The sequence below is a fragment of the Leopardus geoffroyi genome, chromosome D4, assembly GCF_018350155.1.
Source record: "Leopardus geoffroyi isolate Oge1 chromosome D4, O.geoffroyi_Oge1_pat1.0, whole genome shotgun sequence".
In the NCBI taxonomy this organism is placed as follows: domain Eukaryota; kingdom Metazoa; phylum Chordata; class Mammalia; order Carnivora; family Felidae; genus Leopardus; species Leopardus geoffroyi.
The window spans coordinates 63506498-63530231 of NC_059342.1; the positions used below are offsets into that span (position 1 = coordinate 63506498).

At 42.8% G+C, this 23734-nt stretch overlaps 1 protein-coding gene across 3 annotated transcripts; it reads right to left on the reverse strand.

The window, feature by feature from the left end:
• Window positions 1–352: 352 nt before the first annotated feature.
• BAAT (bile acid-CoA:amino acid N-acyltransferase) lies at window positions 353–22243 on the reverse strand. 3 transcript variants are annotated; one of them, XM_045470050.1, is made up of 4 exons: window positions 22163–22243; window positions 5067–5560; window positions 4626–4828; window positions 353–1409 (listed from the first exon to the last, which is right to left on the reverse strand). In XM_045470050.1, exons 2-4 carry the CDS (start codon window positions 5527–5529, stop codon window positions 816–818), a joined length of 1260 nt encoding a protein of 419 aa, XP_045326006.1. In that variant the 5' UTR covers window positions 5530–5560; window positions 22163–22243; the 3' UTR covers window positions 353–815. The 3 variants fall into 3 exon arrangements, with proteins under 3 accessions (XP_045326006.1, XP_045326004.1, XP_045326005.1); XM_045470048.1 differs by having other exon boundaries at window positions 22109–22242; XM_045470049.1 differs by lacking the exon at window positions 22163–22243 and adding an exon at window positions 17267–17614.
• Between the last annotated feature and the right edge of the window lie 1491 nt (window positions 22244–23734).

The following is a 23734-nucleotide window of genomic DNA, read 5'->3' on the forward strand; positions in this document are numbered from 1 at the left end:
TTCAATAAATGCTACAAAGGCACATGATTAAATTCAACCCCAGTCCTTATTAAAAATGGTAAAAAGAAATATATTTTAGAGATGAAAAGAAACATCCCTATTCTGAGAAAAAAAATACCTATTGGAAACCTATAGTAAGCATTACATTTGATGGTAGCATTAGAACTTTTCATATCAAATGTCAGAAACCCGGTTTTGTTGTTGTTGTTGTTCTTGTTTAAATTTTTATTTATTTTTGAGAGAGAGACAGAGTGTGAGCAGGGGAGGAGCTGAGGGGAGGGAGACACAGAATCACAGGCAGGCCCCAGGTCCCAAGCCATCAGCACAGAGCCAGACGCGGGGCTTGAACCTACAGACTGCGAGATCATGACCTGCGCCGAAGTCGGACACCCAACCGACTGAGCCACCCAGGCACCCCGAGAAACCCAGTTTTAAACAGAAAATGTTTTCCACCACTTGCCAAGTCCCAGGGAATTCACCTAGATTGGCAAATACCTGGATCCAAGGTATCCCTAACTGGGGTACAAAGGTTATTCAATTTGCAAGGGTATCACAATTTTGAGACAGCGATGTACCCTGCTGGAACATATAAACTAAGATTCGGTTTACAAAAATTCAAATCACATACCAATTTGTTCGAAATAGTTCATATGCACCTGTGCCCTTGTCCTTTGATTTTGTCCAATTTCCTTCCAGTTGGTCCAAAATAACCGTGAATCTAGAGAAATCAGGAGAGCCCCCTCTTTCCGTCATATTCCTGCCTTACTTTCATTGTCTGTCTCCCCAGTGCATCATCACCCTTAGCCCTTCCTTGCTCAGAGTTTGCTTCTGGTTTGAGTAAGGTGTTCCCTGAAGAATTTCTGGATCTCTCCCCAGGAGTGCTCCTGGGCTGCCGCATGGGCAACAGGGTCCCCTCCCCAGACCAGGACCCCGGAACTGAACCTGTGTGGGGAAGCATAACACAGGGGTGTGTAGGGCGGTTCTATGAGGTGGCCCGCCCCCGGGTATACCAGCATCCTTCCATTGTTTCTCCCATGGCTCCTCAGCTGGTCCAAGGCCTGCTCAGCATACCCCCTGCTATTCAAGCATTCATCACCGTCTCCTACAATGAAAAGAATCGCACCCTGGGCCTTTTCGATGGGAAGCACGCTCTTCTGATTCAGTTCATCCCGGGCGTCCCCTTTGTAGTGGCGGAGGCGCATAGCTCCCAAAACGTCAATCTGCACGCGCTCCATAAACGAGGGGATGGGTGTTATGACCAGATCTTTGTACCTGAGCGGAAATTCATAGATGGCGTTGGGCCCATTGATGCAGATGGTGGCTACCACCTGCTTCAGGAAGCAGGCCATGGCCAGCGCGATCTCTGCACCTTTGCTCACGGAGATCACTCCGATTCCTGGCTTTTGGATCTGAAGCACAAAATAAAGGGAACCCATCACATGCCATACTCGAAGGAGCCGCCTTACAGGCCAGTAAGCTAGTGTGAGCAAACAGAAAATATTGGATGGGAGTCCTGGCACTCGAGTTCACCAGCTTCTATGACTGAAAACCTTACCTACCTGTCTGCCCTCTGAAAACCTTCTTGTCTTATGGGGGCGTTAATATTGCCTACCCTGCAGGATTGTTATGATGATCTAGTGAAACAATAGAAATAAAAGCCGTGGGGCGCCTGGGTGACTCAGTCGGTTAAGCCTTCAGCTTCGGCTCAGGTCATGATCTCACACTTGGTGACTTTGAGCCACGCGTCCAGCTCTATGTTGACAGCTCAGAGCCTGGAGCCTGCTTCCAATTCTGCGTCTCCCTCTCTCTCTGCCCCTCCCCTGCTCGTTCTCTCTCTCTCTCTCTCTCTCTTTTTCTTAAAAATAAATAAACAAACAAAAAAGAAATAAAAACTCTTCATCAAAGGCAGAGTTCTGTAACAGCAGAGTCTAAATGCACCAGCAATGTTCAACATCAAGTGAGTACAAGCAGGTAAACTTCACAAAGAATCAAATTCTTCTCTCTGGCTAGGAAAAGAGATTTCCCTAGGTTCTTTAGAATATTTTGTGTTACTCATATTTAAATAGCATTTTACAGCAACGGAGATTTTGCACATCCGTTAATCTAAGAACTAATCATGAAAGCATTGTGGGTGTAAAGATGAAAGCCTTGGATTCTATAAACAATTGAATTCCAGTGCCCAGTCCAATAGCAAAAGTCGTAGGCCATGAAAGGGGGTCCTTAATTCTGTGGAAGGCTGAGGGAAGAGAGGGAAGGGAGAAGTTAGGAAGATGAGTAGGGAAAGGTGTTAACTAACTCGAATTTAAATAAAATCTTATGGGGTGCCTGGGTGGCTCAGTGGGCTCAGGTCCTGATCTCACGGTTCATGGGTTCAAGCCCCGCATCGGGCTCTATGCTGACAGCTCGGAGCCTGGAGTCTGCTCCAGATTCTGTGTCTCCCTCTCTTTCTGCCCCTCCCCTGCTCACATTCTGTCTCTCTCTCTCAAAAATAAGTAAACATGAAAGAAAGAAAGAAAGAAAGAAAGAAAGAAAGAAAGAAAGAAAGAAAGAAAGGTCATCCTAGGGTCAGGTACCAGGCATCTAGGGACCTCTCCTATACTTAAATAAACAAGTAAATAAATAAAATCCTGGGGGGAAATATGAGTAGGGAAAGGAAGGGCATTTGGACAGACAGTAGCAAATACATTGCAACCTGATATGTTTACTTTGCTTACACTTGTATGCCCAGCACCTTTCTTTCATCAGATCACCTGAAAAAAAAAAATCTTTTTTAATTAGAGCTTTCCAAGATCCAGTTTTCACATTTCTACTTCAATAGTTCTGAGTGGGCCCAAGAATCTGATAATATAGCATATCCATGGGGAAATCCAGTGGGCTCCCATATTTGGGAACCATCCATAAGAGGACAGGACTGGGGCAAGGGATGAGAGCAAGGGACGAGAGATAGGAAACTACACTATGGCGGTACCACAGTGGGGCAGTGATGACAACAAACTAAAACAGTGGCCTGGACGGTGGACAGGGTGTGAGGTATTGAGAAAGATTCAGGAACAGACCCTAAAACACTTTGGGACTGGTTGAGGATGTGGGGAAGGGAGAGGGGTAAAACCAGATGGGCAAACATGACACGGTGGATTTATTGAGAGTTTACTATATATGCCGGCCCCTCAGCTAAGTGCTCTACACATAAGTTGTCTCAGCTTGTCCTTCCATAATAGCACTGAGATTCAGGAAGTTTACAAGCCCTGCTTAAGGTTACAACAGTATCAAGGGGCAGAGGTGGGAACTGCACCTCTTCTGATGAATCTAAATCTAAACTGAATTTTGGGGCACCTGGGTGGCTCAGTCGGTTGAGCATCTGACTCTTGGTTTTGGCTCAGGGCATGATCTCGTGGTTTCATGGGATCAAGCCCCGTGTTGGGCTCTGTGCTGGCAGCACGGAGCCTGCTTAGGATTCTCTCACTCTCTCTCTCTCTCTCTCTCTCTGTCTCTCTCTCTCTCTCTGTCTCTTTCTCTGTCCTTCCCCCACTAGTGCTGTCTGTCTCTCTAAAAAAAAAAAATAATAAGTAAACTTAAAAAAATTTTTAACTGAATTTTGACAATTGCCCTTTCTCCTCAGATAATGTCACAAATAGTTAAATTTGAAGTGAAAGAAAATTTTTCACTTAAACATTTTATCTGGGCAATCCTTTAAAAAGAGCCAAATATGCTTAGAAAAATCACCCATTCACATTCATCACCTGATAACAAAGCCTCTGGGCCATGGATGACATTTTCAATGGTACAACAAGACTTGACAGAGTTCTAAAATGATCCTTCCTTTCCAGATTCCATTCCCTACCCTGGCTTCTAGACTTGGACACTTACTTTGGGCTTAGTTCTGTTCCTAGATCTGATACCTGAAGAGCTAATTCAGCTAATCAGATGGTGCAGCCACATCCATTTTGCTGATAATTCTGCTCTAATCCTGTGGCCCAGCTCTAAAACGGAACTTCTGCATGTTCTTAGTCTCAGGACTCTTTAGTGTGACTTACTCCAGTATTACCCCATGCAGAGACAATCACTGAAGTTTGAAAACACTTCAAGTCAGAGAATTCATGATTGGAGATCAGCGGCTGATGAAAATTGAAGAGCCACTGATGAACAAGTCACATGCACTTCAAATGTGCGGACTCTTGGCTTTTTCTTCCCATTGAAAATGATCATAATATATCCACCATTTATTGTCTTTTGTGCCAGTAAGTTGATCACCACCAATCCCAACAATCCTACGAGGTAGATATTATCATCCCCATTTTAAGAGTAAACTCTGCTATGCCCAAGTCCAAACAGATTGGTAAAATAGGCAAAACAAACATTTATGTTTTTTTTTTTTCACTATAATGTTGCAAGGTAGAATGAAAAGTATTTTAAATACCTTGGATTGGGGTGCCTGGGTGGCTCAGTCAGTTAAGCGTCCAACTCTTGATTTCAGCTCAGATCATCGTATCACAGTTTGTGAGTTTGAGCCCCACATAAGGGCTGCTTGGTATTCTCTCTTTCCCTCTCTGACCCTCCCCTGCTCATTCACACTCTCTCTCTCTTTCAAAATAAGTAAATAAACTTAGAAAAAAATAAATAAATACCTTGGGATGAGTTAATAGCCAGTTAGCAGCTTCCTCAAAATACTCCAGGTCGATCTCCTCCAGATTTTTAGGCAGATCTTCATAGGAAAAATATGCTAATGCCAACACTGCAAAGCCATGGGTAGCCAAAAGACTGGCCCGAAATTCAACCAGACCCCCTCTGCCCCCAAACAAATCCATGATTCCTGGGAAAGGACCTTCCCCTGAAAGCAACAGAAAGAAAAGAGAATGGGATCAGAAAGAGTGAAAAGAGGGCCCAGTGGATATCAAGGGAAGTACGGGATGAGCAACGTGATTTCCACCTTCACTCACACACAAAATAGCGTGTTGGTTTTAAACTATCATGTATCGAAATATTAGTTCTCCAATAATTTGATGCCATTTGTTTTTGTTTTTATAATTGTCAACAATGTTTTCCATATCACCAAAGATTGGCCTCACCTGGAGGGAGAAAAAGGGCTCCTCGCACACGACCTTCTCGGATCTGCACCCGCTGTACGCCAGGGCCTGAGAACCAGCGCTGTACCGTCTGGCTGGCCCTAGGCTGATCTGTGGTGGAAACTTGCACATAAACTGAGTCATATAGGTTCAGAGTGACATAAAAGGGGCTGTTCATCACATCCTGCTTAATCAGCCTCCGGAAAACCTTCTCGGGCTTCAGAGACCAGAAGAGACCCATCGGGTGGACCCCCACATAGTCGCCTCCAATTGAAGGAGCCTCCATTAGGTCCAGTTCACCAACCTCATTCGCCTTGTAGAAGGCTTTAGACTGGTACACATACCCCTTCTCATCCTTCAGGGATGCTGTGAGGGTCACTATCTGCAACGGGGGCAGGCCTGTCACTCGGATATGCACTGGCTCATCTACAAGGGCACTTGCCGGGGTGGCGGTCAGCTGGAACATTGGCAACTGGCAGAGGGACCTGTAGTGTGCCCTGTAATGTGAGAGAAGACTTTGAGTTGGAGACTGAAATCCCAGGAAAAAGACCAAGACGAGGCTTGCATTAGGTCTGGCCAAGTTCTGCTTCTAGAGACCTCGTGCAAAATACACAGAACATTTCCAGGAGGGAAAAGGAGACATGCAAGAGGACACATTATTCTCATTTTACATAAGAGGAAACAAGTGACATGCTTCAAACCTCATACATAACAGTAGAACTGGAAATTCAAGCTAAGGCTGAACCACAGCCTCCTGCCTTATCCATTATAACACTGTCGTAAACATTAGTTTTATGGTTTGGGGTAAGTTGAGTTTTAATTCCTCAGTTAAGATAATACCCATGTGACCTATTTTACAGGGTATTTGCCAGGATCTAAGGAGGTAACGCATGGTAGAGCACTTACAGGAAAGATCAGTGCTGCTTTTCAATCCCCATACCTAGCTGGGGCAGAGTTACATAAACAAGAAATATACTAGGATGTTGTTTCTTTTTTGTTTTAGTTTCTGATCCATCCCTGCCATTATAAAACCAACCTTCAGCTCTTTTTCGAGTTCCCATTATTTATTCTTTTCATAGGAAAATAAAACTCCATGATCTTGTCTCTGCTTTTCTGCCTTTCCAATGGGGTGATAAATGTTAAAATGCTGTTTATAGTAAAGAGACTAATAGACACTGGATCATACTCCGTTTCATTAATGAGCAAAATGTGGGGCATTTCCTCCTTCCTTACATTCCTGCTCCTGTCCTTTCTTCTCTCTTTCCTCACTTCCCTTCTTTCTTCCATTCCTCATATCTACAACAAATTTGAACCTGTTTACAGATAACAGATACAGAGTAAAATAAAATAAAATAGAATGGGGAAAATATGAACAAAATCAGAGACATTGGTCAAAGAGACCCTGGCGCATGAAAACTAGAACTTTTTGTGAGCTGTAGTAGGTTTGGCCCTAAACAAATTAGTGATAGCCAGAGGAGAAAAGGCAATCTGGGCAGTTTCATTGCTCTAATTATTCTCATAGAAAAAGTTACCAGTTCCTCAGGGAAAAGGAAGAAGTGAGACCTTTCCAATATTTAGTTCTGAAATAGATTTCTTATATTAAACTTCGACATAGGTATGCACCATTTCTTCAACAAAATCTTGACGCAAATTGTAGTGATAGAACTGCTTTCTAGAGCCCAGAGATGGATACCCAGCAGCTATGTTTATACCATGTGACCTCAACCTGGGGCCATTGCAATGGATACCTAATACAATATGTGCCAGAGATATTTTCCCTTTGCCTATTTAGAATGGTCGCCCAGAGGGGCACCTGGGTGGCTGAGTTGGTTGAGTGTCTGACTTTGGCTCAGGTCTTGATCTCACCGTGAGTTTGAGCCTTATATCAGGCTCCTGTTGTCAGAACAGAGCCTGCTTTGGATCCTGTCTCCCTCTTTCTCGGCCCCTCCCCTGCTCAAGCTCTTTCTCAAAAATAAATTAACATTTTAAAAATTAAAAAAAAAAGGGGACCCAGAGATCACCAGTCACTCTGACTTGTCAGAAATTCCTCATAATGGTCACTATTATTCTATATCTACATGTTTGCTATTTCCACCAATGTATATGCAAAAGATTAGAGTGAAATTTCCTATAAGAAGCAGTTCTCTCAAGAGAAGATACCACTTGACAGGTCAACAGTGGGTGCTTGTGAATGGTGTCTCAGGTTTCCCCATGAAAGACTAGGAAGGGACCAGATGATCATCAACCCTAGTGTCATTGCCCTTGGAATATAAGCTAAATAAAATCAGCATCTTTCACAAGTTGACAAGGCAGGGAGGACCCTTATGAGGATTGGGTAGGGATCTAAGGCAAAATTGGACAGATTGCCTTTCCAGAAGTTGGTTGTAAGTCTAACAGACCTCGGACTTCTCAAGCCTATGTGTCATCCCTCCCTTATATATTCAAGAAGCAAGAAGAGTCCTGGATTAAAATACACACACATAACACATATATATGTGTGCATGCACACACGTGTGAAAGAAGACTTTGTACCTCTACACCAGGGCTTCTCAACTGGGGTTCTGAGGAGCACTGAGGTTCTGCAGAATGTCATGCAGGGGTTCCACTAGAGTTCTTAGTTGAGGAAAAAAGAAAGTTTTTGAATTTCAAGTGTCATGTGATGCTAGTGCACTCAAGGATGGATAGTGACCGAGCAGTCCTATCAGTGATTTCTTTACAGGTTTTTCATCCCATAAGGGCAGTGGGCAAAAGGATCATGTTCATTTGACTAAGTTCATTTTCAGTTTTGGATGCAAGATAGAGGAGGCTCTTGACGGTTAGTGAGCACTACGTTGCATGGAGAGAAGGGTGGTAGGCTGATCACATTTGCCTCTCCTTCCTGATTTACCTACTCTAAACTCCCTTTATGCTTCATGAAATGAGTTAAGGGAATAGACTCTATTGTAAGAGAAAATCAGAGGGAAATTTGCCTTCTGAAAAATGAATTCTTACGCACTGCAACTCAGCTGCCCTCTGACACTTTGCTATTATTTATAAGCATTGCCAAGTGTGTGGACAGTGTAAGAAAAGCATTGTCAAGTATGGATGGGACAAGAAGAACACTGTGATAAAGAACTGCTTTTTCAAGAATTTTTTCACACCCTGTTATTTATTATGCCACTCTTCTGTATTTTAGTAAGCATTTGCCTTTTGCAAACATGTCTGAAGATCCAATAGGCTGATTTTTGAAGATTTTTTAAGTTCCTGTTTTCCCTGTATTCCATTTCTATTATCTTATTCTCATTTGCATCCCAGCTACTCCACATATTATGACAGGGATTAACACCTTTGTCAGTTGATAAGGCTTATTGCCTCTCGGAACCAGACCCTCATAGACTTTCACAATAAGCTGTAAGAAGCCTTAAAGCTTATCCTGTCCAATGCTGTATTGTCATCATTATCAATAAAGCACCTACTGTGCACAGGGAAGAGGAGTCTCCACCATGCCACTCAGAGCACTTAATATATTACTGAACCTTATACTAGAACCATTTATGTTGTGCTTTCACTTTCCTGTTAATCTGTAAGTCTCTTGGGGGCAGGATCTGGTCTGACTTGTCTTTGTCCCACCTGCTGCAATCCATGTATTCAGTAAGTGATTATCGATTGTGCTGTCCACTTCATTCCCATAAACTCTCATCCATTTATCCAATTCTTCCTCCCTGTTTAGTCTTTTGCACTCCCCGGTCTAATCTCTGCAATGTTGTCAGATCTTTACAAAACACAAAAGTAATCAAATCACTCTCTTGCTTTATACTTTCAATGACAGCCAGAGTCATTAAAAGGCGAACTCTAAGTGTTGGGAGAAGATGGTGGTGTAGGGGGACGCTGGGCTCACCTCGTCCTGCTGATCGCTTAGATTCCACCCACATCTGACTAAATAACCCAGAAAACCGCCAGAAGACTACCAGAACGGACTCTCCGGAGACAAGCATAGACAAGAGGTCCACAGAAGAGGGTAGGAAGGGCGGAGAGGCGGTGTATGCTACATGGACTGGCAGGAGGGAGCCGGGGCAGTGAAAGGGCAGCCCGTCCGGCAAGCCCGCCCGGCAAAGTCTAGCTTACAAAAGCCGAGGGGCCAGACTGCATGAGTTCTGACAGCCAGCGGGACTTAACATCTGGAATGTTATAAGTCAACAGCTCTGCTCCGAGAGTGGGAGGGCGAGAGGACACCGGGAGGGAGAGGTGTTGAGCCCTGGAAGACAGAGCTCAGCTCGGCAGGGGGACAAAGTCGCTGGCCAGTGCCATCTCCCTCTCCCATCCCCCAGCTGAAATCCCAAAGGGAACCAGTTGCCCGAACTTGCTTGCACCCAACACTGTGCTTCTGTGGATCCATCCCTCTGACAGGTCTGCCTGCCTCACTCTGGTGCTGCAGGGCCCTTCCCGCAGGGGACCACCGACAGCAAAGCGAGCTAAGCCTGCCCCTCCCGCCCCAGTGCACCCAGATCCACCCCAGCTAATACACCAAATCCTATCAAAGCACCACAAGCCTGGCAGTGTGCAAGTAGCCCAGACAAGGGCCACACCACTCCACAGTGAGTTGTGCCCCTGGGAGAGGGGAAGATAAGGTACATACCAGTCTGACTGTGGCCCCAGTGGTGGGCTGGGGGCAGATATTGGGTCTGACTGCGGCCCCGCCCAACACAAGTTACTCCAGACAGCACAGGGGAAGTGCCCTGCAGTTTGGAGCCACCGCAGGGCCTACCCAAAATGATGAAACAGAAGACCTCTCCTCAAAAGAAACTCCAGGAAGTAGCAACAGTTAATGAATTGATCAAAAACAATTTAAACAATATAACCGAACAAGAATTTAGAATAATAGTCATAAAATTAATCGTTGGGCTTGAAAAAAAGCATAGAGGACAGCAGAGAATCTATTGCTACAGACATCAAGGGACTAAGAAATATTCATGAGGAGCTAAAAAATGCTATAAATGAGGAGCAAAATAAAATGGAGTCGACCACAGCTCGGATTGAAGAGGCAGAGGAGAGAATAGGTGAATTAGAAGATAAAATTATGGAAAAAGAGGAAGCTGAGGAAAAGAAAGATAAAAAAAATCCAGGAGTATGAGGGGAGAATTAGAGAACTAAGTGATGCAATCAAACGGAACAATATCTGTATCATAGGAATTCCAGAGGAGGAAGAGAGAGAGAAAGGGGCTAAAGGTGTACTTGAACAAATCATTGCTGAGAACTTCCCTGATCTGGGGAAGGAAACAGGCATTGATATCCAAGAGGCACAGAGAACTACCTTCAGACGTAACTTGAATCGATCTTCTGCATGACATATCATAGTGTAACTGGCAAAATACAAGGATAAAGAGAGAATTCTGAAAGCATCTAAAGATAGGCTCTAACTTACAAAGGTAGACCCATAAGAGTAGTGGCAGACCTATCTACTGAAACTTGGCAGGCCAGAAAGGAACAACAGGAAATCTTCAATGTGATGAACAGAAAAAATATGTAGCCAAGAATCCTTTATCCAGCAAGTCTATCATTCAGAATAGGAGAGATAAAGGTTTTCCCAAACAAACAAAACCTGAAGGAATTCATCACCACTAAACCAGCCCTACAAGAGATCCTAAGGGGGACTCTGTGAGTGAAATGTTGCAAGGACCACAAAGTACCAGAGACATCACTACAAGCATGAAACCTACAGACATCACAATGACTCTAAACCCGTATCTTTCAATAATAACACTGAATGTAAATGGACTAAATGCTCCAACCAAAAGACACAGGGTATCAGAATGGATAAAAAAACAAGACCCATCTATTTGCTGTCTACAAGAGACTCATTTTAGATCTGAGGAAACCTTCAGATTGAAAGTGAGGGAATGGAGAACTATCTATCATGCTACTGGAAGTCAAAACAAAGCTGGAGCAGCCATACTTATATCAGACAAACTAGACTTTAAATTAAAGGCTGTAACAAGAGATAAAGAAGGGCATTATATAATAATTACAGGGTCTATCCATCAGGAAGAGCTAACAATTATAAATGTCTATGCACCAAATATGGGAGCCCCCAAATATATAAAACAATCACAAACATAAGCAACCTTATTGATAAGAATGTGGTAATTGCAGAGGACTTTAATACTCCACTTACAACAATGGATAGATCATCTAGACACAGGATCAATAAAGAAACAAGGGCCCTGAATGATACATTGGATCAGATGGACTTGACAGGTATATTTAGAACTCTGCATCCCAAAGCAACATAATATACTTTCTTCTCGAGTGCACATGGAACATTCTCCAAGATAGATCACATCTTGGATCACAAAACAGCCCTTCATAAGTATAAAATAATTGAGATCATACCATGCACACTTTCAGACCACAATGCTATGAAGCTTGAAATAGACCACAGGAAAAAGTCTGGAAAACCTCCAAAAGCATGGAGGTTAAAGAACACCCTACTAAAGAATGAATGGGTCAATCAGGCAATTAGAGAAGAAATTAAAAGATACATGGAAACAAATGAAAATGAAAATACAACAATCCAAATGCTTTGGGATGCAGCGAAGGCAGTCCTGAGAGGAAAATACATTGCCATCCAGGCCTATCTCAAGAAACAAGAAAAATCCCAAATACAAAATCTAAACAGCACACCTAAAGGAAATAGAAGCAGAACAGCAAAGATGCCCCAAACCCAGCAGAAAAAGAGAAATAATAAAGATCAGAGGAGAGATAAACAATATAGAATCTAAAAAGACTGTAGAGCAGATCAATGAAACCAAGAGTTGGTTTTTTGAAAAAATAAACAAAGTTGATAAACCTCTAGCTAGGCTTCTCAAAAAGAAAAGGGAGAGGACTCAAATAGATAAAATCATGAATTAAAATGGAATTATTACAACCAATCCCTCAGAGATACAAGCAATTATCAGGGAATACTATAAAAAATTTTATGCCCACAAACTGGACAACCTGGAAGAAATGGACAAATTCCTAAGCCCCCACACGCTTGCAAAACTCAAACAGGAAGAAATAGAAAACTTGAACAGATACATAACCAGCGAAGAAATTGAATCAGTTATCAAAAATCTCCCAACAAATAAGAGTCCAGGACCAGATGGCTTCCCTGGGGAATTTTACCAGACATTTAAAGCAGAGATAATACCTATCCTTCTCAAGCTGTCCCAAAAAATAGAAAGGGAAGGAAAACTTCCAGACTCATTCTATGAAGCCAGCATTACTTTGATTCCTAAACCAGACAGAGACCCTGCAAAAAAAGAGAACTACAGGCCAATATCCCTAATGAATATGGATGCAAAAATTCTCAATAAGATACTAGCAAATCGAATTCAACAGCATATAAAAAGAAGTATTCACCATGATCAAGTGGGATCCATTCCTGGGATGCAGGGCTGGTTCAACATTTGCAAATCAATCAATGTGATACATCACATTAATAAAAGAAAAGAAAAGAAAAGAACCATATGATCCTGTCAATTGATTCAGAAAAAGCATTTGACAAAATTCAGCATCCTTTCTTAATAAAAACCCTCAAAGTCAGGATAGAAGGAACATACTTAAACATCACAAAAGCCATTTATGAAAAGCCCACAGCTAATATCATCCTCAACGGGGAAAAATTGAGAGCTTTCCCCCTGAGATCAGGAATGCGACAGGGATGTCCACTCACCACTGTTGTTTAACATAGTGTTGGAAGTTCTAGCATCAGTAATCAGACAACAAAAGGAAATCAAAAGCATCAAAATTGGCAAAGATGAAGTCAAGCTTTCACTTTTTGCAGATGACATGATATTCTACATGGAAAACCCAATAGACTCCACCAAAAGTCTGCTAGAACTGATACATGAATTCAGCAAAGTCGCAGGATACAAAATCACTGTACAGAAATCAGTTGCATTCTTATACACTAATAATGAAGCAACAGAAAGACAAACTGATCCCATTCACAATTGCACCAAGAATCATAAAATACCTAGGAATAAACCTAACCAAAGATGTAAAAGATCTGTATGCTGAAAACTATAGAAAGCTTATGAAGGAAATTGAAGACGATAAAAAGAAATGGAAAAACATTCCGTGCTCATGGATTGGAAGAATAAATACTGTTAAAATGTCAATACTACCCAAAGCTATCTACACATTCAATGCAATCCCAATCAAAATTGCACCAGCATTCTTCTTGAAGCTAGAACAAGCAATCCTAAAATTTGTATGGAACCACAAAAGACTCCGGATAGGATTAAATACCTATCCACCAAAGGAATTTTGAAGAAGGCCAAAGCAGGAGGCATCACAATCCCAGACTTTAGCCTCTACTACAAAGCTGTAATCAACAAGACAGCATGGTATTGGCACAAAAACAGACACATAGACCAATGGAACAAGATAGAGACTCCAGAATTGGACCCACAAAAGTATAGCCAAGTAATCTTTGACAAAGCAGGAAAGAATATCCAATGGAAAAAAGACAGTCTCTTTAACAAATGGTGCTGGGAGAACTGGACAGCAACATGCAGAAGAATGAAACTCGACCACTTTTTTACACCATTCACAAAAATAAACTCAAAATGGATAAAGGACCTGAATGTGAGACAGAAAACCACCAAAACCCTAGAGGAGAAAGCAAGAAAAACCCTCTCTGACCTCAGCCACAGCAACTTCTTACTTGACACATCTCCAAAGGCAAGGGAATTAAAAGCAAAAATGAACTATTGGGACCTCGTGGAGACAAAAAGCTTTTGCACTGCAAAGGAAACAATCAACAAAACTAAAAGGCAACTGACGGAATGGGAAAAGATATTTGCAAATGACATATCAGAAAAAGGGCTAGTATCCAAAATCTATAAACAGCTCACCAAACTCCATACCCAAAAAACAAATAATCCAGTGAAGAAATGGGCAGAAGACATAAATAGACACTTCTCTAAAGAAGACATCCAGGTGGCCAACAGACACATGAAAAGACATTCCATGTCACTCCTCATCAGGGAAATACAAATCAAAACCACACTGAGATATCACCTCACACCAGTCAGAGTGGCTAAAATGAACAAATCAGGAGACTATAGATGCTGGAGAGGATGTGGAGAAACAGGAACCCTCTTGCACTGTTGGTGGGAATGCAAACTGGTGCAAGCCGCTCTGGAAAACAGTGTGGAGGTTCCTCAAAAAATTAAAAATAGACCTACCCTATGACCCAGCAGTAGCACTGCTAGGAATTTACCCAAGGGATACAGGAGTGCTGATGCCTAGGGGCACTTGTACCCCAATATTTATAGCAGCACTCTCAACAATAGCCAAATTATGGAAAGAGCCTAAATGTCCATCAACTGTTAAATGGATAAAGAAATTGTGGTTTATATACACAATGGAATACTACGTGGCAATGAGAAAGAATGAAATATGGACTTTTGTAGCAACATGGATGGAACCGGAGAGTGTTATGCTAAGTGAAATAAGTCATACAGAGAAAGACAGATACCATATGTTTTCACTCTTATGTGGATCCTGAGAAACTTAACAGAATCCCATGGAGGAGGGGAAGGAAAAAAAAAGAAAAGTTAGAGAGGGAGGGAGCCAAACCATAAGAGACTCTTAAAAACTGAGAATAAACTGAGGGCTCATGGGGGTGGAGGGAGGGGAAGGTGGGTGATGGTTATTGAGGGCACCTGTTGGGATGAGCACTGGGTGTTGTATGGAAACCATTTTGACAACAAATTTCATATTAAAAAATTAAAAAATAAAAAATAAAGGTGAACTCTAAATCCTCTGGCCCAGCATTGAGACCTTTAGCAGGGGAATGGCTTCATGACCACACCCTGGAGAGCTTCCAGGCATTCACTGGCAAAACTTGTACCACTATGACCTAAATCTGGATGGAATGCCTTGTGACTCTGCCAGGAACATAGCAAGGTAGATGATCTTTAGAGGAGGCTTCACAAGATTGTTTTCTCACTTGTTTTTCTTATCTTAAAATATAATTGAAATGTGATATTACATTAGTTTCAGGTATACAACATTCAACAAGCTAACCAAATGGTCAACAAACTAACCACATTACCAAATGGTCACCCCGAAAGGTTTAGTTACCACCTGTCATCAGACAAAGTTATTACAATATTATTGGCTATATATTCCCGATGATTGGTTTATTTTATAAGTGGAGGTTTGCAGCTCTTATCTGTCTCTCCCTATATTATAGGAGACTGCCGCGAGACAGTTTTCCCATCCACCTCCCTGGTTCCAGAGAGGCACAGGACTTTCTGGCTCACACCCACACCCCCCCTTCAAGGGCAGAGCCACAGGCTCTGTGACCATTTGCTGCAGTCTGGAGTTGGTTTCTCAGCAACAAGGCACCTCACAACTCTGTTGAAGTCATGAGGCCCCTTTTGTTTCAATGCCATTATTTCAGGGTGTAAGACAAGGACTCGGACAGCTGGCACTTTCAGTTTCTCTTGCCTCCACTATCTATGTAAGTAATAAGCTGTCCGGAATCTAACAAGGGCTTATTATTTCTTTACCAGCTGAACCTGTCAGTCTTGGATTTGAAGTTCCCTTTGTTTTTGGTGCCCTTTATAATCTGATGCAATGAAAGCCTTTTACAACTAACCCCAACCTATTTACCAGTCCAACCAACCATCTTATTATAAAACTTAGTATATGATATTGTAAAAATCTGCTTCTTTATCTCTCACCCTTTTTGTTCTATCCGAGATAGTAGCCTCTAGCCACATATAGCTAATTAAATTTCAATTTATTAAAAATAAATTAAATTAAAATTTTAATCCCTCAGTTACAGTAACCATTTTAATTGCTCAAAAGCCCACATATAACTAGTGGTTACTGCATTGGACAATGCAGATATAGAATATTTCCATCACCCTAGAATAGTCTATTAACACTAGATTATAAATTATTCTTCAAGGGCAAGAATTATTCCTTGTCCAACACTCTATTCTTCAGTTTCTAGAATAGTTCCTGGCACATAGTGATTGCTCAGTAAGTGTTTGAGGAATTAAAAGGAAGAATAAAAGATAGATGGAACAGTTTAAAAAAAAAAAAAAAGAATAAAAATTTCTCCGAGAGAGTATGAAGAAGAACAGAAACCCAACTGAATTTTCATAGGTTACTTCTGAAGAGGTGAGACTCTTCAAAATGCAATGGAATAAAGTCTCCAGGCTTGCTCACTTCTCTGCAGCCGAAGGCTACACCCTGCACGTTGCAGAGAATCCAGGAAGCCAAAGCCACAAAGCAGCCGAAGGGCAAGAAACCAGCTGCGTCACACAGGATCAGCCCTGTGGTGGTTGCAGAGAGAGACTTGGGCAATCTGGAAGCAACCCGATAGGAGCTGAGAGCTGACAGCCATACTGTGGCATAAGTTCCAGGCATACAGACTCCCAGGGTGAAGGGTATCAAGGCTACACCCCAGGGAGACTTTGACCCATCAGGAGAAAAGGAAGTTAGGAACTGGCCGGACACTACAGCAGCAGGAGGCAGGAAAAAATGAGAGCAAAAGGTCACCCACAGAAGTTAAAATTACCAGTCAAGAAACAGAATGTCATTCCCTCTAGGGGCTTTTTGCTCTTCATCACAGGCACTTCCTCCCCCTCCTTCCAAGCAAGAAATCCCAGAGGAAGATTTCTCCCATCAAGAAACAGTCTCTCCCTGGAGCACCTGGGTGGCTCAGTTGGTCAAGCGTCCGACTCTTGATTTCGGCTCCAGTGGTGACCTCCCGGTTGGTGAGATGGAGTCCCACGAGGGTGCTGTCAGCATGGAGCCTGCTCTGGATTCTCTCTCTCCCTCCGTCTCTCCCTCTGCCCCTCACCCTCCCCAACTCCCTCAGAAAGAAAGAAAGAAAGAAAGAAAGAAAGAAAGAAAGAAAGAAAGTCTCTAAGTTCACATTAGCAGGATCCTGACTTTTACAGCCAAGTGTGCAGTTTGCCCCCAAAATAGTCTCAAACAGTCTCTTGTTGGGTGGATGCATCTGACATACCTGCCTTTCCAAGCAACCGGCCACCCCGGGGCGTTAACTGCAGGTTCCTCAGAGAGCTGTGCTGCCCATCCAGACGAGAGGAAGGCAGCCAAAGGAAAGCCGCCTTCCCAGGTACCAAGCGGCTAAAATACCGAAAGGACCTTGTCTGCGGCATGCCCACATCCCCGACTGCTGCACACTCACTCACCCTGAATTCCTCTGCAGGAAGCGGCCTGGAGCAGGACGGCTTGCTGAGCCAACAGGAAGCCCTTCTGCTTGCTGATGTGTTCTCGTTCGAACACCCCAGCCCACGCTTCCAAAGTGAAGTTGTGTCACAAAACTATCAGCTGCTCCTTCCTTCTATAGGTCCCCTGTGAGGGGACTACCAGCCGGTGCCGCCGCGGGGTCAGGACAGAGGCTTAGTGGAGCTGCTGCACCTTTCAGTCCCACTGGTTCTTGTGTTTCATCACACAGCTCTGGTTTCTAAGCCTCTCCCTGACTCCTCCTCTCAATCCCTGGCTCTGGTCTCCTTCACTCCAAATCCTTTTCTATTTCCTCCTCTAAGTCATTGGTGTCTTAGGCAACTGCCTTTTTGATAGTGTCTAACAGGGTAACTCCCAGTTACCCAGCATCAGAGCCCAGAGTGTGGGCTTAACGCTCACCGGGGGCCTGTTAGGTAAAGGTTCCTGGGCCCTGCCCCTGGAGGCTCTGACCAGAATAAGGCTCCAGGGTCTGTATCTTTGGCAGGGAATCGCCAAGGCATCTTCTGGTGTGCAAACCACTCTTCCAAGGGACCGCAGAAGCCCTCCCAGTGCAAAAATGCCTCCCCAGGGCCAGAATCCCTGAAGTCCGCCCTATGGTTAGTCTCATGAGTCAATGTCTCTTGTCAAAGTGTACAAGTCATCAAGTTTACAGATCATGGCCTATGCTTCCAGGTTGCCACCTGCTTGAGGGAGGGTGCCATGTCTTTTCACTTTTGCATCTTTGGCAGCCCGTGAGGTGCGGCTGGAAGACCACCCGTCTCTGGAACCAGAGACCTAGATTGGAACCCTGACTCTTTAGCAGTGTGACTGACCTCAGGCAGACTGCTTAACGTCCCTTGTGCTTCAGCTTTTTAAACGGGAGTGATACATACATGTATTACAAGTGAAATACAAGCCTCGAGGAGAAAGGGCTGCTCTTGGAAGTCATGGACAGGCTGAAAGTTCTGAGAGAAGACAACGGTGTCTTGGCACACAGCCATCACACTGGATGAGAAGTACCTAGGCAGGGTAGCAAGGTTCCCAGTTGAGTGACTAATTCCCAGAGGCAGATCCCAGGATGGGATGTGAGGTGGGTGAGGAAGGCAGCAGATATTAGTATCACTTTTATGAAGATTCTTTTTTTTTTTTTTTTTTTTTTTTTTTTTTGAGAGAGTGCATACATGCAAGCAGGGGAGGGACAGAGGGAGAGGGAGAGATAGAATCTTAGGCAGGGTCCACACAGCGCAGGACTCAATCTCATGACCCATGAGATCATGACCTGAGCCAAAATCAAGAGTTGATCACTTAACTGAGCCATCCAAGGTCCCCATTTTCATAAAGATTCTAAGAGAAGTGCAAGAAAAGGTGAGCAGGTCATGATGCTTCGGCACCCAGGTAATAAAGTGAGGAGCAGGTTAGATGGCATAGACCCAGGTCTTCTCCACTCTGCTGCTCAGAGCAGAAAACATCAGAAAACCATGGGCCCCTAAGGGATGTGGCCAAAGAAGACTGGGGACGCCGGATGGTAAGGTGATGACTATGTAGAAAAGAGGCATCCACAGTTACTAATAGCAGGCATGCACCATGCAGAAACAGCTGAGGTCCTCTCGGGAGGAAGGATATCTAGCTCCAGTCTGCCTTCAGACTCACGAATGCAACACCAGCTCTTCCCTGGGTGTCCAAGCCTGCTGGCCTACCCTGCAGATTTGAGTTCCCACAATCACAGGAGCCACTTTCTTAAAATCAATCAATCTCTCTTCCCCTCTCATTATGCACACCCTCTTAGGGTATATTGACCAGGCCTGAGAACATAACTGACTTAAGACAGATTCAGAGGAGAAAAGCATGCAAAGGTATTTAATATAAGTCTTTATGTGCCACGGGAGCCTTCATAAGGAATGAAGAGCCAAAGAAAGAGCAAAACCTTCCTGCGAGTGTCTCTCCACTTCTGATTTGTGAGTTTCAGAAGCTCCCACATTCTCACAGTGCTGGGCACGGAAGACAGCTAAGAGCTGATGGCCAGCAGGTCGGCCCTGGGATCATCATGGTGTAGTGTAAGCTGACCCTTTAGCATAGGATATGGGGTATATGCATCTACCAGGGACCTGACAGAAGACACGACTTACACTCAGAGAATTTGCAAGGGCAATAAAAGCCAAGTGGAGCAAATGCAGAGAGTGAGAGTGGGTTGGCCAGCTGGCCCGGACGATGCCAAAAGGACAGGTACATCGATGTACATAAGAGGCCAATGCCTGGAGATCAGACTAGTTACATTACTAAAAGGTTAGAGAAGCTGGTCAAGAATGTTATTTGATCTGCATTCATGCCAATCTTTGTAGTAGTGATACTGAAAAACTATGTGGAAAAAAACACAGAACCTTCTTGGTTTTGAAAAGCCATAAAATACAGGGCACACCTAGTTGGCTCAGTTGGGAGAGCATGTGACTCTTCAGCTCAGGGTTGTGAGTTTGAGCCCCATGTTGGGGGGAGAGATTAGTTAAAAAATAAAATATTAAAAAAAAAAAAAAAAAAGAAAACCCATAAGCTAGAAATCAAGGGATATATATCAGACCAAACACTAACAGCATACCTCATAACCATAGTCATTCTTCTTAAAATCCAAAACAGGAAACAAAATAATTATACCCATAGGGCACCTGAGTGGCTCAGTCGATTAAACATCTGACTTCAGCTCAGGTGATTATCTTAGTTTGTGAGGTCTAGTCCTGCTTAAGGTGAGCTCAAGCCTCACTTCGGGTGAGCCCCACTTCTCTCTTTCTCTCTGCCCCTCGCTCATCTGTGGCCTCTCTCTCTCAAAAAATAAAAATAATAATTATAATAATTATACCCATTAAACCCACTATGATAACTATTATATAGCGTATGGCATATACAACTAATGCATATAACATCTAACATATATAGTTGTTAGATAGCATATAGCACAGGAGATATTAGCCATTGCAATTTCACGATTATTATAGCCAAAGGAGTGACATATTCTAATTGACTAGGTCTGGGAGATGTGAAAACTTATCTGAATGAGAAAGGAGAGGCTAGTAGCCTCAGTCATACTGAATGGAATAATTTTATGCCCAACATAGGGAATATCAGACATCAAATAAAAGAAAAAGAGTTTAGGCAGATACAATGAAGTGTCCCCATGTGACTTTTATTCTAATTCCTCACTGGCTCCCCCCATCACACCTACAAAATCATTCAAATATGTTTTTGCTGGTTTATCTTCACTTGATTATCTACTAATCACCTTTCACATTCATCCATTGCAATTCAGTAGCTCAGGAATATTTGGATGGTGACTTGCCCCTTAGAGAATGTGTACTTGGGACAAAGTAATCTGGATTGTTCTAAACCCAGGGTCATCAAACTGTGCCCTGTGAGCCAAATCCAGCCTACAGCCTGTTTTTCTGCTGCCCAGAAGCTAAGAATGGCTTTTACAGTTGTAGATACTCGGAAGAAAATGAAAAGAAAATTACTATTGTGTGACATGTTAAAGTTATATGAAATGCAAATGTCAGTGTCCATAAAGAAAATTTAATTGGAACAGAGCCACAGTCATTCATTACAGCCTGTGCTGCCTTTGTGCTTTAATGGAAGAAGCCAGTAATAATGACAGAGACTTTATGTATGGCCCACAAAGCCAAAAATATTTGCTATCTAGTACTTCATAGAAACAGTTTGCCAGCCCCTATGGTACACAATCCACACCCTCATGGCTCCTTTCCTAAAATGCAATTCTGTGAATCTCAGATTGTTTCTTTCTTAAAATGCTGTATGTTTAGACACAAAAATTATTTCATTTTATTAGCATTTGTTGAATTTATTGTAGACCGACTCAATCATGTTACCTCCGTATCAGCTTCCATATTGCCTTAAAATAATGCTCTAGTTTTTCAGTGACAATGATGTAACCATGAGCCATGAGCATATTTTCAATGAGAAATCTAAACATATTGAACTTGAGTTTTAAGAAATCAGCAAATATGAGCACCTGATTTTACACATGTCTGTTTTATAAACCAGGGGATTCTGTAGTTCATTTTGGTAACTTTCTTCCTCCAGAGAATTGCTATTATAATTATAAACTGGAAAATTTTAGGGCAGGTAGAGCCCTAAATTTATTTTTCGGAATAGAAAATCCTCTGTGTATGATGCTGGATTAAGTGGGAACCATTTTTCCCTTCCCAAGTCAAGACATGACCATTGCCATCCTCTTGCTTTCTCTTATTATAACCTCCCGCAATAAGAGGTTGAAGACATTGTTCCATGAAAATCAAGTGAAGGTCTGATATTGCTTCTCTATTTCTCAGGAACATTTTCTCTTCTCAGAGTTGACTGGTCACAACTGGAATGAGATGCTTCCTGAGAAACTTCTGGATCTCCTTCCAAGAATGCTCCTGTGCAGCTGCATGCAGGGTCACCTCTCCTCCCCACTGCATGAACAGGTGGAGTTTGGAGAGCTTTGAGGCACAGCACAGTGGGGAATAGGGAGGCTCTAACATGTGGCCTGCCCCGGGGTAAGATAGCAGGGTCCAATTGTCCTTCCCATTTCTCCTCAACTGTTCTGTGGCTTGCTCAGCATATGCTTTGCTGTTGATACTCTTATCATCTTCTCCCACAATGAAGAGGAAATGTCCCTGGGCCTTTTCAATGGGGAGAAAAAAGGTCTCACTGGCTTTACTTCTAGCTTCCTCAAAACAATACTGGAACTGTGCTAACCCTAAGGCATTGATAGATACTAACTGTGGAGAGAAGGACAAGGGCTGACTAATTTGACCATGATATACCTGTGGAGTGCTAAATACAAAGTTGGGTCCATTAATAAGCACGGTGGCTATGACCTGTTTTAGATGAATAGCCATGGAGAGTCCAATCTCTGCTCCTTTGCTTATGGAAACTATCCCAATGCCTGGGCCAAGGACCTAAAAATAATGAAAATGAGACATTGATTTTATCCACCATTTAGCAAAACCCTACCATCTCAAACAACCAAAGAACTTGAATGGCCAATTGGAATCAAGCAAGGACTAATCCCACCTACATGCCCAGTTCTAGAGTTCTGAAATATGTAATGTATGTTCAAAGGAAATACTCCTTCAAGAATATGTCAGGCTTTCCAAATTAAATACTATGAATTCAGCATGGTGTTAGGTGCTGAGTTTAAAATGCCCTAAAGAAATACCAATGTAGTTGGGAAAATAAGAAAAGGGCACATAACTATTGTGAATAGTATGAGTCAAGGTATAGCTGATTGGTAAACTTTGTTGTATCAATACTGGGGTCTCTAAAGGTCATAGGAAAGGCACTCTGTAGGAAAAGACTGAGGAAAAAAGGTAAAATTGGTAAAACAGAGCATTGAAACATGAACAGAGGATTCTACATCTGGTGTGGTTTCCATAGAAGGTTTCTCCTTTGGAGAAAGGTTTCATGAAGGAGGCTTAGCTCAGCTTCCTCTTCCCTGGTCAGTCACCAAGCAGGCATTTTTAGATCGTCCACCCTGTACTAACCACTGGGGGACACTGAGGGGAAAAAGGCACAAATCATCTCTTACCATCAAGGAACTCACTACCAGGTGGAGAGACAGGAGGGCAAAAACAGACAATTAGAGTAACTTACAAATTCTGCAATATAAGAATGCGTAGGCAAGACTGCCAACCCAGATTATCAGGGAATAAAGGCAGGATCAGAGAAAGATTCTCAAAGGAAATAGGCTATGAATTGGGTTTTTATATTTAAAAAATTTGAGTTGGGGCACCCAAGTGGCTCAGTCAGTTAAGTGACTGACTCTTGATTTCAGCTCAGGTCATGATCTCACGGTTCGAGGGATCAAGCCCCGTATTGAGCCACACATCAGGCTCCATGCTGACAGTGCAGAGCCTGCTTGGGATTCTCTCTCTTTCCCTCTCTCTCTGCCCCTACCCTGTTCTCTTTCTCTCAAGATAAATGAATGAATTTTAAAAAATGGGAACAAACAAGAAGGAATGGTATTCTATGCTGTGTATAGGCTCACTAACAGGAGCCATTCTCTTCTTATTTTGAGGGGCATGTATCCAGTCCCAAGGGATAAGTTCTGATGGATCTGAACCTAGTCCCCTTTTCTATGTATGTTTTCAGGCTCTCTTGTAAGGCCAGTACATTCTACCTAAGATCCTACCCTGCATATTAAGTGGGGTGACATGAATCATCTCCTTTTGAATTAAAAAGAGCTCTCAAGCTCTGAAGTTCTAGGTCTTAATATAAAAGATATAGAGTCACATCACTGCAATGAGAGATGAGAACCCAGAAAAGATCTGGCCAGGGAAGACAAAGTAAAAGGAAGTATAACATGCACGAACAACATGGTATAACAAAATGACACAGCTATCTGCAGCCTTTTGGCAGAACACTAACTCTCGTTACAATTTCTGCCACCA

Bases quoted from the DNA above. Each gene is read 5' to 3' on its own strand.
- BAAT (XM_045470048.1), bottom strand. From the start codon at position 22,140: ATGGACCCAACTTTGTATTTAGCACTCCACAG. The intron at 5,561-22,108 runs GTATATCATGGT...CTCACATTACAG, and splicing joins TTGTATTTAGCACTCCACAG to GGCACACTACAGGTCCCTCT. The intron at 1,410-4,625 runs GTATTTATTTAT...TTTGTGCTTCAG, and splicing joins GGCTATTAACTCATCCCAAG to ATCCAAAAGCCAGGAATCGG.